Source organism: Lotus japonicus, chromosome 2 (assembly GCF_012489685.1).
Source record: "Lotus japonicus ecotype B-129 chromosome 2, LjGifu_v1.2".
Lineage (NCBI taxonomy): Eukaryota > Viridiplantae > Streptophyta > Magnoliopsida > Fabales > Fabaceae > Lotus > Lotus japonicus.
Window position 1 is genome coordinate 76,316,176 of NC_080042.1, and position 14,551 is coordinate 76,330,726.

A 14,551-nucleotide genomic window follows, 5' to 3' on the forward strand; every position below is an offset into this window, starting at 1 on the left:
ATAGTGAAAGTCACAACAACACTGCCTATTCTAATGCACATGATTCTTCTATTTGTTAATTGAAATATTATACATACTTATAAGTCTCTCAAAACTGAGGACAATGTGGTCTATTTACACAAATTTATTAATCTCAAATACTTCTTTGAACGAATTTTTACTTTATATAACTGATATGTATCCATCCTTTCCAATTCACTATCATGATCCTTGCCCCACCCACCAATAGTCTGTTTTTTTTTCTTCTCAATCTCTTTGTTTGATACTGTTAGAGTCCCACGGTGGCTAGAGATGTGGCCAAGCAATTGCTTATATATGGTTGTGCAAACCTTAACTCTTGAGCTAGCTTTTGGGTTGAGTTAGGTCTTCTTCATGGTATCAGAGCCAATGGTTGTTTGACCATAAGCCTGGGCCCTATCCTAGATCCATTTGTTGACTTCCCATATTTGGGTCGCCCGTTTCATTCCACGCTTCAGATGTTCTACACTGGGCGTGAGGGGGTGTGTTAGAGTCTCACATTGGCTAGAGATGTGGCCAAGCAATTACTTATATATGGTTGTGCAAACCTTAACTCTTGAACTAGCTTTTGGGTTGAGTTAAGCCTGTTTTAGGCCTCCTTCAGATACTTTAATTCATCTTTTGTACTTTTTGGAGGGGTCAAGAGTTTGATTTGTCTTATAGACAAAGGCCAGCAAACTGAAGGAAGCTTTGCTTCACAAGCCTACCAGCAAAACTCCGAGCTGGACTGATCCAAATTGAGAGGGGATTACAAACGGAAAACATATTTGATACGATTTTATTTTTAACAAAACTGCACAATTCAGTGTGATTCATCAATTTCCAACAAATGGTAAATTTGGAAAAAGTTTATCTTCACAAACTAAACCTACTTCCACTTTTGCGAGATAGCAAGATAAAAGAAAGAGATGAGTGATATGATATATGATGTAATATGAAAAAAAGAAATAGATAGAAAAAAAAATTAAGTGAAAATGAAATGAAAAATGTCCCCGAATGATAGCTCAAGTGGTAAGAGTTAAGGGACATATAGATTGGGTGTGGGAGGTCCAAGGATCAACACCGGATGATGCAATTTATATTTCCGATGTACCAAAAAAAAATGAAAGATAAACTAAGGTCTTTTGACAAAAAAAAAACTAAGGTGTGAATGTATCAAAGCCCTTTAAATTTGTCTTCACAAAAGTGTTGGGTTTGGGGTGAAGAAAAACCTAAAATGTTAGCTTTCTCTTGTCTCACTTAACCTTGTGGAGAGGGGCCATATTAAAGTTAAGAGAGTGCTTATTTTGGCAAGAGAGACTACATGAAAGTGTGAGAGAAGCAAAAAGAAGCTATTCCCATAGAGAAGGTTTTCCGAATTAAAAATCTTGGTGTCTCTTTGTGTTTGCCGTTATTGCTCTTCACATGTTCTTATAAGTTGGAAAAATTATTATGCGATGCATATTACTCTATTTTAGTTGTTATGTTACCGTGTTATATTTCCCAGCAAAAAGGGTTTCACTTCCGTATGAACGGTTGTTGTTTCCCTTATCTAACATCTTCTTGTGTTTCATCTCGTGCAACTTTTTAGGTCTTCCAACAAATATTTGTCTTGGAATCAAACATGTGAGTTGTGATGCCACTTTTATGAGATGTAGCTTTCTTAGTACTAGATCAACACTTTGTTGATGCTCTTGTACGAATAATAATATTTTCACAAACCAATTTCACCTCCACCTCACCAAATTATGAAGAAAAGAGAGGTAAGTGAGTGATATGATAGGTGATGTGACAGAAAATGCAGAAAGAGAAAGAAAGAAAACAGAGTGGAAATGATATGTGAGAGAAAGAGAGGTGTGAGTATATCACAACTCCTCTTTTACTATTTAGCATAGCTGACAAAAGAAGTAGAGTGTCTATCGGTTAGACCAAATGTCAATAGACCAGATGCATCCAACTAATCAGAACCGGGTACCCAGTGGGCCAGCAGGTCGTAACTCTAAACCCTTATGGGCCATGGGCAACTTGTATAAATAACAAAGGCATGATACCCCACACGAGACATGATACAAAGTTTTGACAAAAAAAAAAAAAGACATGCTATGAAGTATGAACGGTAAGCATGCTTTGACCAAAAACGAAAACAGTAAACATGATGTTAATCTGAGGGTCTTTGCAAATAATAATTGTGTGGTAACAAAAAAGACAATAAAAAAGCCTACATAAATCATATGGTTTTGGACAATGATCCCCTAACGCACGAATAATTTTACACTTCTAATTTATGAGCCTTTATTTGGATTTTTTTCTTAAGAAAACAGGTAAAGAAGATCAAACATAAAGCAGATACTTAAGTTGAGTTTGAATTAACTGTTAGCTTTTGAAAGCTTCCCAATTTGAGATAAGAAATTTGATTTCTAACTTAACAAAAATGTTTTATAAGTTAACAAATGCTCATGAAAAGTTAGATAAAAAAGTTTCTTAAAAAATAGAGGTACACAAACTAATTTCAAATTATACCAGATAGTCATTGCAAGATCATTTCAATTGTTTTTAATAAATGCTTATTGGAAATTTTATTCAAATCCCTTACAATTTATCAGAACCTTATATTATGAGCTAAAAGCCATGTTAATTTCCAAAATTATATAAGTGAGGCAACTTCAGCTAATGTGAATTGCAAAATCTTGTCCAATTTTCAGCCATTAAATAGATACACCAAGTTATTATAATATGATATAAATATACAAGAAAAAATTATATGTAGCCGATAATTGTAAAAGATAGTACTTGAGGTCAAGAATAAAGAAGGATTCCTATTCCTGGATTTTTCAAAATAAATTCTCCATGAGACTTGAGCCTCAAAAGTTCCTATGTGTCAAAGATTTGTCAAACACAAGCACCTGGCTACACTTAATTGATCCATCTGTATCTGTTCCTAGTATCCACACCTGTGATATTCTTTTCTGTGATTCACATCAAAAGGTGCATCTGAGCACCCTCCCTTACTCTAACTCACATGCAGCTCAACACTTGTATACTTCTATATCTTCCCTTGTTCACAGATAATCGGACACAAATCACTCTTTGTTAGATGCCTTGCTTTAATTGCTGGATTTCAAATATAAAGTTTCAAGTGAAGTGATGGTTAAGAAAGTTATTCAGATTGATATTCTGAAATGTTTTTACAAATTAAAGCTCTTAACTCCAAACTGTGAACATGTCACCTAACTATTAACTGCTTACCTCTCAAGTCAGAGTTATGCAACCAAAAGGCTATTAAAAGTTACAAAATAATGGTTTTGAATGTTTATAGTTACCAATTTAGTCAAGTTGGGTAAAAAAAAACTGGACCCAAAACTTCACTGTCACTTTGCTTTGTGATGTGAATTAAGGGAACAAATAGACAAGTCCTAGTTTCACTCTTCCTCTGTCATTTCCCTCTCTGGTGTATCATTGTATCTTGCAATACAAACCATGTAAAGCTTCTCACAGGGAGACCCTCTCACGAGACAAGTCACAAGTGACACTAAAAAATTAAAGAAAACATAGGCTATAGATTAGAATGCCACTTCATCAAAGTCACTTTCCAGTTTCCACATTTCAGACCAATCTTTTTAATACTGCAACAACATATATAATTAACATTTCCTGCTTAGTTATGGCCCTTAATTAATGGCAACCATCATTAAACTAGGTAGATTATATAAGATGCAAAATCTCCTCAGACCCCACATGACAGGACATTTGTTTGAAACTTTTATTATCAGTGATAAAGAGTTTCACCAAATCTCTATGTTTATCTAGCTAAATTATAAAATTGTTGAAAATGACATCTAAACTCCAACAGATAGTAATGGTGGATCACCCCTCCCCCTTTTCCTTCTTTTTAAGTCCACCACTTCTACAAAAAACAGCCTAATCAATTTAGAGTCAAAATTGATTATTGTTGAAGGGTTTTGAAGCTTCTTGTTTAAGAGAATGGTAGGACTATCTGCCCCTTAATACTGTATCAGTATAAAATCTATTCCTTTGACCTCCAATAATTGACCTTTTATCATATTTATAGGATGTTATATTACATCTAAACCACCCTCTCAGTCCTAACTCCTAAGTCATTTTTTACTATACTGTCCTAAGGTATATAAAAAAAGATATACATATTTTTTTATGGACCGTTAGATTTATTGACCTACTAGGCTGCGAGCATCTCGTAGTTTTAGCTAGTTGACTAAGCACACGTCCCATCCCTCTCACTGATAACCATTCAAGAGGCTCTAATTATATAAAGGAACCCTCATATTACCATGATCATTCGAGAATTCTTAAGTCAAAACTTATCTATATCTTGCTGACTTTGTTGTTCTAAGGGGTTTTTTCTTTAACATTTTACAATAATTGTAATTTGTAAATAGCACGAGATAATAAACTGTATTAGAAACTAGTTCAAACCAGTATAGAGTGCAAGAGAAAGTGAATCCTTCAACATGTTTAAAGGTCAATCTTGAAATCATTCCAATGCAATGTGGAGCCCATTTACGTAGATGTTCCTTCATTTCACGCTAATAATACTCTGCTTAGCTTCAATTTCAACATCAGCAACGTTTGTTTTGTAGCTCTTCAGCCATGCTTTGTGCCTCATCTTCACAGCTGTGACAAAAGATAACACTCGTGTCCACTTCAAACCACACCATGATGAAATAATAAGTCACATATTTAGAAAACATCGAAAGAGAAATTGGCTCTTTTGTTATCTTGCTTGCACTATGAAGAAACAAAACGTTCCCATCTCTGCGACGGCAAATAAAAAATAACAGAAAATGTTGAGCAGTGAGACTCACTACTAAACATCACACGTAAGCATGATACAAGCAAAATATAACTTTTATAATGGTTTAGACAATTTAGTTAGCTTAAGCTAACTATTGAGATTGAAATAGGCCAAGTCCACTTGCAATTTCTATATATTAATATCAGATCTCATTCTGATTATAATATTGAATCACACGCAAAGTTCCAAGTGTGCAAGCTTAGGCACACTCAAATTTTCAGTACTTATAAACAAGTGGCCGGTTTAACTGGACTTGGATGGACAAGGAGACAAAAAAGATCCCTGGTTTTTTATTTAACAATGATTCCTCCATGCCCACAACCCAAGGTGACTACTTTATCAAAGAAAACTGTCGCCAACTTGCTCAAAGATAAGGAAGTCACTAAATACATCACACTTTTGAAATTTTAGACATGTTATCTAGAAAATGATTAATTTCTAACGTACATCAAGTAGCAGATCACCAAGTAAAAGCTTGACACGTAGAATCAATAATTGAAGATTCAATCGATGAACAATACGTTCAGGCTATGCAAAAAATAGTGTTATGCTTTGCAAAACTGTTAAGAGTTGTTAGTAAACTTAAACAAAAGCATTACTAATATTACATGAAAAAACTGCTATCTGCATAGCTCCCAGTCAATGGTACACAGCACACTGATTTAATGAAACCCAGAGCCTCAGAAGTCAGAAGTAGAGGATACACATTCACAACAATTCAGTCAAACAAATCCTAAGATAATATTTGGCCATCAACAGAATATCATGTTCAAGCTCATACACCAAATACAAGTTCAGAATCCTTTGTATTTCAGAGAGCACGAAGCCAGAAAGTAATGCAATAGACAGAAAACAAACTTATATGAAGGAATCAAATAAAAGGTAAAAGGATACTACATATCATTCATTATATACATAACTTTCATTTCACAAATTTATCCTACAAATTATTTATCAGACAAGTCAGATAAGAGGGAGGCAAAAAACGAAAAAAAGAAATGAAATCATAAAAAAAAATACAAGCAGCTAATCGGCTCACCGCTTAGCTGAGGCCAAGCAATATTTACAGCGAGTCCTTTTCTTCCTACCATCGCTCCCAACTAAGCACTCATCCAAATCTCATAAACCAGAACTATCCTAACAATCCTTCATTCCCGGAAACCTATAAAGCCTTATTCTTCATCCTATAGTTCTCTCTATCAAGCCAACGTATTGCTCAACTTCAAAACTGGCACGAAGTACCGAGCCTCTGCAGAGACCTCTGACCTAAGGTTATGGATTTCCTCTTAGCAAATGCCGGATACAGCAGCTCTTGAAACTTCTCCAGGAACAATGTCCATTCATCCTCAGTCATATCAGCGAGCTTCACAAAGCTTATGCTAGCAGGAAGCTGCTCATTGGCACTCTTATGACCAGATGATGAATTCAAAACATATCCATTATCCGCTTTTGCTCCAGGATATTTCTGGTTTTTCTCGGCTAACATGGTATTCTTCAGGGACAAGGAGAGATCTGAAATAGTGGGAATTCTTTCTTGAGCAGAGAAAGTAACAAGTTCCTGAGGACTAGGAGATTCTCCATCACTTTCCTCCTCTCCCTCCTCAAGGCTCTCATCCAATTTGGAAAGTGGGTTGCGAGCATGCCCATAGCCCAGAGCAGGCAAAGAAGTTGCTTTTGCTAGAGGTTCATCAATTGCCACCTTTGGAGTGAAATATGATCCAACATCTTCATAGTCTATATCAAATAGGAACTCATCATCTCCCACCTCAGTGCGAGGAGATAGTTCCTCCCTTTCAGACAACAACTTCCTTGCCTCCAAACAAACAACCTCAAGTTCACTGGGTTCCTCCTCACCACCGCGGAACTCCCGAGTCATCATTTCACCGATTTCAGCAAGACAAAGACCAAAAGCAGCAGCTTCCTTGAGGAAAATGGTACAGAGTACCAACACCCTGAGACAAGCATCTCGAATCATGGGCAGTTCCCTTCTCAGCATCTCAGAATCACGACTGGGGTCAAGATTAGCAATGTAGGCAAGCTCGTCCTCAGAAAATGGAATTGAAGCCTGAGGCCAATGAATCCACTCAAAATAAGGATCCTCCAAAGTTTCTGGCAGGCAGAGCCCATGATCAATAGGAATCAACTCGACCTGGCCAAAAGTCCCAATGCCATCACCAACTTTTCTAACTAACAAGTTTCCAGCATGCCTATCCGTGTTAAGAATCCTAATGTCTAATATCCCTATACGATGCACAGAAGCAACCGGGAAGCTTGATGTCCCGTGATCACTGGCATCAAAGTCATGAGGTATGAACTGCTGGCAAGACGCAATCTTGCTAACCAGCCTCTTCTTTCTGAAGCTGTTCCCGTTGTCGACCTCATCATTGACATTGAAGATCGAGTGAGTCACCTTCACCAGGGCAGTGGGAGGCACATTTGCAAAATGATCGTAGTCAAGAAGATAAGCTGCAACTTCTCTAAACCCGGTCTCCCCAACCCGGACCGAACGCTTCAGCCCAGGTTGACCAAGAGCCTTACCAACAAAACCTTTCGGGTTGTTAGGGGCAAAAGGCTCCTCATCAGTGGGTTTCACAATTGCAACACTGTCCCCCTGGAAGTTCCTGAAGTAGTAAGCACCCCCAAGTCCACCATGAACAGGAACTGGATCTATCCCCATCTTAATAGCCTTCACAATGTCCTTCACCGTCTGTTTCATCCGATCAAGGCGATTGGACTGCCCCAATATCTCAATAGGACCACTCCTATCCCTCTGCTGGATATCCCTTCCAGTGGGGGACAAGCACGGAGTGGAAGAGCTTCGATGCAGAAGATTCCTCGTCAAGAGAAGAGGGGAATCGTTCCGAACAGCGCTAAGGTCATTCTTCAATACAACATCCCCAAAAGTGAGTGAGCTCTCTTCCACCGGAACATTGAGAGCAAGCTGCAACCTCCTCTTCACGGTGTGCGCATTGTCCCCGCGTTCCAAATCCATGCCAAGCACACAACCCTTGTCAGTCTGCACAAACACACGTCTCCTACCAGCAAGTTGCCTCTGGCTCCCATGATACTCTCCCCCAAGGGGACTACTCCTCATCAACGCAACAGCCATCTGGGTCTGAACAGGGCTCTCTAGTTTCCGCGACATGAACCAGCCCAGAAGGAAGGAAGCTTCTTTTCAGAACCAACCAATGGTGATTGCGCAAGAACAAGTCCTCGCAACCCCACAATCATCAATCAATGAAAATCCGAGCTAACAACCAATCCCAATCTCAAAAAGATGAAGAACCCAAAAATCCAAACAAGGAAATTAAATAGGCACCGGGCGAATATGCTACATCGAAAAAGCCATCACGCCCATATATGGCCACAGAACACAAAACGAAATCTGCAGAAAAAACATCATAAAAGTTCAGATTCCATCCAAATTCATTCACACCATGAATCAAGGGGAAAGAATGAAAGATGACTAAGATGGGTAGATTCATCTCTATTTATTGTAAAAACGCATGCAACAGTTAACCAAAGCTTCACTTCTCAGTTATCACTTCTCAGCATTCACTGCCATTACCACCAAACCAAGCTTCGTATTCACAACACGTGTATCAAAAACAACAATGAAACGATTGGGATTTCGAAACTCAACAAAAACCTGATCGAATCAATCAATGAACACGTAATTTAACGGAAAAAGAATGTGATAACTGAATAGTTACCTTTATGAAGCGAATCAAGATTGAACAGCGTCGACCTAGCTCAACCTTCGAAATTCGAACTCGCTGCAATGGAAGGTAGATCTGTTGAACGTGATTGAGGAAACAACAACATCCACGAACACCGATTCAATTGAGAGAGAAAACAAAAAAACCCCCAAATCGATGAAAGAAGAGAAGAACGAGTCAGAGAGCGATTCAGCAACGCGTCCGAGTCGACTCGGATGGGTTGCAACTCGTTTTATCTTGCTCTGGTTTTTTTTCTTGAGTTTCTGGATTGTGTTGTGTTCTGAGAACGTTCTTGTTCTTGCTTTAACCAGATGGGTGGGGTTGGGTTAAGGAAACTAACCATGGTTAAGGCTTGACCACTTTCTCTGGCGTGGAAGGCTCTAGAACGGTGGATCGTGGCCGTTGGATCTGGCGCGAGATTAACTAGAGAGGGTGACGTGGAGATAAGGGACTGGAGGATGAGGTGGCATTTAGTGGGACACCGTGTGTTGGCGAATGGGAGAGGGTTTTGCGGTGGTTTTCTCCATCGGCCATTCTGTGTAGAGACGTGGATCAACGCGCTTTGTCACGTGTGATGATGAAATGACAAAACTAGCCTCCTCAGCTGTGGGAAAATAACAAATGGGTAGTAAAAATCTGCTTTTATCTTTTCCGACAATAAAAATTATTTATTCTTTTGGCTTAAAATCATTTTGTTAGATAAAATCAAAAGCTAGCGAAATGATTGTTCTACTTTTATAAAAAATTAAAAACTATCTTACAACTTACACTCACTTAGCTTATATAACACAATTGAGCATAAGTATATTCTCTACATTTAACCTAGTTTTCTTTTATACTAATCATGTAATTACATCATAAAGGAGCAAGATTCAAAACTCATACTATGAAGGGTGGGTCAGTTTGAACATGCGAGGGAGAGAGAGAGGGAGGGAGAGAGAGAGAGAGAGAGAGGAGGAGAGTGGATTCGGGTTGGTAGCCGTGGAGGTCTCAAGGAGAAGGGGGACATCACGTCTTATTTTTTCACCAATTTTCCTGAAAACTTTGGTGAGAAAAACTTGTGGGGGGTGTTCCAAAGGTATGGGAGGGTGTGGGAAGTGTACATACCATCAAGGAGAGATAGGCGAGGGAAGAGGTTTGGGTTTGTCCGTTTCATGAACGTGCTAAATCCTAAGCGTCTTGAGGGAGAGTTGGATACAATCTTGATTGGTGCAATGAAAATGCATGTCAATTTGCCAAGGTTTACCAAAGGAACGAAGCTGATTTCTGATCGGGGGCCGAAGCAGTATGTTGAGCACAAGGAGGTGAGGAGGGCACCAGTTAAGAAGCCTGTTGATCGACAAGTGCATTCGTATGCCCAAGTGGTGACGGGGGAAGGGACACCTGCAGTCTCGGAGAGCTCTTTAGGGGATGTTCTCAAAGGTGCACCTGTGGAGTTGTGGAATGGCCCGAACATTCCTGATGCAGAGGACTGGTTGAAACGGAGCCTGGTTGGAGTGGTAAAAAACACAGAATGGGTACCTTCTTTGCAGAATGCATTTATGCTGGAAGGCTTTTCTACGATTCAGGTGCGTTACCTAGGGGATGACATGGTTCTTTTATCTGGACCAGAGGGAATGAAGCTTGAGGAGGCACTGGCAGGTTCGAAGGATTGGATTGAAGAAGTTTTTGACGTGGTGTACACTTGGTCCCCAAAGGTGGCGTTAGATCATAGACTTACGTGGGTGAGGTGCACTGGTCTTCCAATCAACATGTGGACCACGGCGTGCTTAGAACACCTTCTTCAACCCGTGGGGAAGCTTCTTTGCATTGATACTGCAACTACTTCTTTGCAAAGGCTGGATTTTGCTAGAGTGCAGATACGAACGTCAAGCTTAGGAGTGATTGCTCATTACAGAAAGATTGAGGTGAATGGGGTTCTCTACACAGTGCGGATTAATGAGGAGTCAGGGGGCGCGGTGGATACAATGAACTTTTGCAAATGCTTGAGGAGCAGTAGCAGTGCTGATACCAGTGCCTTAGGTTGGTCTACTAATGGTGATGGGGTGGAAGGGGAAACACTGTATTCGGAGGAGCCGGGGGAGGATGATGGTGGCGGGGATGAGGACGCAGCCCGGCGACTCTTGGGGGATTCGAATTCGAATTCGAATTTGAATTCTGTGGCGAAGAAGGGGGGAGACGGTTATGCTTCTCATGGTCTAGTCAACGTCCCTCTTGATGTTAATAACCGTCCATTTATTGAAGGAGCAATGGTGGGCGTGGAAGTTACAAATTCCCCAATATTTGCTCCTGTTTCCAATCATGAGCAAAATGATGGAGTGGTGGGACCGGGTGCAATTAGAATTTTGCAAAGGAGTAATGGCATAACAAACGTGAGAGATATTGCACAAAGGAATTTCAGAGGAAGTAATTGGAGAGAGTGGGAATGTGGGGCTTAGCCAAAAAGCCCAAGGTATGGGAAAAATTGGGCCGTCAAACAATGCTAATGGCCTAGAACGTGATTTGGAGGTGGACCAACTCTCTGTTAACGTTAATAACATTCACGTGACACCTAGTGGCCAAGTTGGGGACCGTGAGGTTATCAACCAGACATCTGGGGACGCAATTGACCCAGGAAACGTACAATCAGAGTGCGTAAGATCACGAAATTCAGGGGAGGGTTTGGCTTTGGTGCTTCACTCGAGTTTGATGGCAGGGGTTGAAGGAGTGGATGCGCCTCCAATTTCTGGTCCGAGTGATAGGCGAACTGAGGTAGATGAAGATGGCTCCTGGATGGTGAGAAGTGCAGCAGTTCGCAAACAGGTCCGGCAATTGGTTCATTCTCATAGTAATTCGTTGTCAGAGTCTGGGTTGGTGAACTGTCCTGTGTCTTTTTGGCTCAAGGATGTGGATGCTGAAGCAAGAAGTATCTGGAGGGAAGGTAAAGAATTAGGGGTTTCTTTTCAGGGGAATGAGGAAGATGTAATTTCAAGAATGGTACAGTTAGAGCAGAGGGATGCGCGTGGTGCAGATACAGGCACGTCAGCGGTTCCTGGAAGGGGTCTTGATGGTGTTCAATGAAGATCCTCTCTTTTAATGTAAGAGGTCTGGGTAATCCGGGCAAGAGAAGGGTGATTCGTGAATTAGTAGTCAAGGAACAGGTTGATTGTCTTTGTATTCAAGAGACGAAAAGTCAAAGCATTGATTTCCGCCTGTGTGCTCAGTTATGGGGAGACGATGAGTTTGAATGGAAGGATCAGCCAGCACTCAACAGGGCAGGTGGTTTACTGTGTATTTGGAAGAGGGGGATTTTTACGCTACATGAGTTTGTTTCTGAGCATGGTTTTCTGGGGCTAGTTGGTACGGTAGGCAGTGATGGTGTTAACTGCGTTGTGGTCAATGTTTATTCTCCGTGCACTCTGGATCAGAAAAGAGCTTTGTGGTCAAATCTATTGGCTTGGAAGGGAGACAGTCATATTGCTATGTGGTGCGTGTTGGGAGACTTTAATGCAGTGAGAAGTGAAGAGGAAAGAAGGGGAATTTCAGAAGGTCAGATGTTCCAGCGTCGGGAAATTATAGAGTTTAATAATTTCATTGATGAGATGCAGTTGGTAGAGCCACCAATGGCTGGTAGGAAATTCACTTGGCATAGGCCGAATGGTCTAGCGCAGAGTAGGATTGACAGATTTTTGCTCTCTCATGAGTGGTGCAATATGTGGCCGAACTGTTCTCAATTGCCCCTTAATAGAGATATTTCGGATCATTGTCCTGTGCTCCTGAGATGTGTGGTTCAGGATTGGGGTCCTAAACCGTTTAAGGTTTTGAACTGTTGGTTCCAAGACCATAGATTTGAGGCATTTGTGAAACAATCATGGGAGGAGGCTGAGATAAATGGCTGGGGTGCGTTCTCATTGAAAGAAAAGTTGAAGATGCTCAAATCAAAGTTAAAAGGCTGGAACACTGACGTATTTGGAAATCTGAAAACCAGGAGAAACTTGGCTGTAAGGAGAATTAGTGAGCTTGATTTGATGGAAGAAGAGGCAGCCTTGTCGGAAGCTCATAACCAAGAGCGGAAAAATTTGCTGCATGAATTCTGGTCAGTTCTGAAGCTTCAGGAATCACTTTTATGTCAAAAAGCACGGTCTAGGTGGCTAAGAGAGGGGGATCAAAATTCTAAGTATTTTCATTCTGTGATTAATTGGAAAAGAAGGTCGAATGCAATGGTGGGTCTTGTAATTGATGGCTCTTGGGAGGAGGATCCAAGGAAGGTGAAGGAAGAAGTCAGCAATTTTTTTAACAATAAATTTAAAGCTGAAAGTTGGCCAGGGCTGAAATTGAATGGGGTTCCTTTTAAAACTGTTTCGACTGAGGATAATGCCTTCTTAGTTAGGCGTTTTGAGGCGTCTGAGATAAAAGATGCGGTGTGGGAGTGTGGTGGTGATAAGAGTCCGGGACCGGATGGGTTTAATTTCAGATTTTTACAGCACTTTTGGGACTTGATGGGGGCAGATTTTCGGCGGGTTGTGGATGAGTTCTGGTTGCGAGGTATGTGGCCTAGAGGTAGTAATGCATCTTTTATCGCGTTGATTCCAAAGGTTGATTCGCCTCTTTCTCTTAATGATTTCCGGCCTATTTCACTGATTGGTTGTATGTATAAAGTTAGGTCAAAATTGTTGGCTAATAGACTAAAGAAGGTGCTTGTGAAAGTAATCAGCGATAACCAGTTTGCTTTTCTGGGGGGAAGGAATATGCTAGACAGTGTGGTGATTGTGAATGAGGCGGTAGGGGTGGCAAAGAGGTCTAAGAGGTCAACTGTTATTTTCAAGGTTGATTATGAGAAAGCTTATGATTCTGTTCGATGGGATTTCCTTTTGTATATGCTGGGTCGTATGAACTTTTGTAGGAGGTGGATTAATTGGATCAGAAGTTGTCTTGACTCTGCTACTGTCTCTGTGCTGGTTAATGGGAGTCCAGGAGTGGAATTTAAAATGGAAAAAGGGCTCCGGCAGGGTGATCCGTTATCTCCTTTCTTATTTTTGGTGGTGGCTGAGGGGTTGAATGGTTTGTTCCAGCAGGCGGTAAGCAGGGGCAGATTTGTGGGTTTCAGTTTTGGCAGGGATACGGCCCTGGCAATATCTATGCTGCAGTTTGCTGATGACACTGTCTTTATTGGGGAGGCAAGTGTTCAAAATATATCTTTAATTAAGTGTGTTTTAAGGTGCTTTGAACTAGCTTCTGGTCTCAAGGTAAATTTTCATAAGAGCAAATTAGCCGGAGTAGCTGTGGAAGGGGGGACTTTATCCATGTTGGCATCAATTCTGAACTGTAAATTAATGCAAATTCCCTTTGTGTATTTGGGGATACCGGTTGGGGGGAGAACAAATAGCTTAAAGTTATGGGAGCCAGTTGTTCACAAGATCAGGAAGAAACTATCAAGGTGGAAGCAGAAATCAGTATCATTTGGGGGGCGGGTTTGTCTTATTCAAAGTGTCTTGTCTGCATTACCTCTCTTCTTTTTATCTTTCTTCAAGATGCCAGCTGGGATAATTCATGAATGCACTAGACTCATGCGACGGTTTCTTTGGGGTGGTTCAGATGTGGAAAGAAAAATTGCTTGGGTAAAATGGTCTGATGTATGTAAACTCAAAGCTTTTGGTGGCTTGGGGATAAAAGATTTGGCTACTTTCAATAAGGCGCTTATTGGAAAATGGAGGTGGCGATTTGTGACAGAGCCTAATAGCTTCTGGTGCAGGGTAATTAAGTCTCAATTGGCCGATGGAAGGTGCGCTTCACCTTGGTGGAGGGATGTTCTCTCACTGTGTTCAGATGATAATTGGTTTGATTTGGGGATTAAGAAATCTTTGGGGGAAGGGGATGCAACTAGATTTTGGCTGGAGGATTGGCTAGGTTCGGGACATTTGGAGGGAAGATTTCACAGACTGTATAATTTATCTCAAAACAAGTATGCTACTGTTAAGGAGGTGGGGGAGTGGCGTCAGGGTATTTGGGAGTGGAAATTTACATG

At 40.7% G+C, this 14,551-nt stretch overlaps 1 protein-coding gene across 1 annotated transcript; it reads right to left on the reverse strand.

Moving 5' to 3' along the window:
- Positions 1-5,704: 5,704 nt before the first annotated feature.
- LOC130739691 (phosphatidylinositol 4-kinase gamma 5-like) lies at positions 5,705-8,831 on the reverse strand. Its single transcript, XM_057592065.1, has 2 exons — positions 8,542-8,831; positions 5,705-8,213 (listed from the first exon to the last, which is right to left on the reverse strand). The coding sequence occupies exon 2, from the start codon at positions 7,971-7,973 to the stop codon at positions 6,051-6,053; it is 1,923 nt and encodes a 640-aa protein (XP_057448048.1). The 5' UTR covers positions 7,974-8,213; positions 8,542-8,831; the 3' UTR covers positions 5,705-6,050.
- Between the last annotated feature and the right edge of the window lie 5,720 nt (positions 8,832-14,551).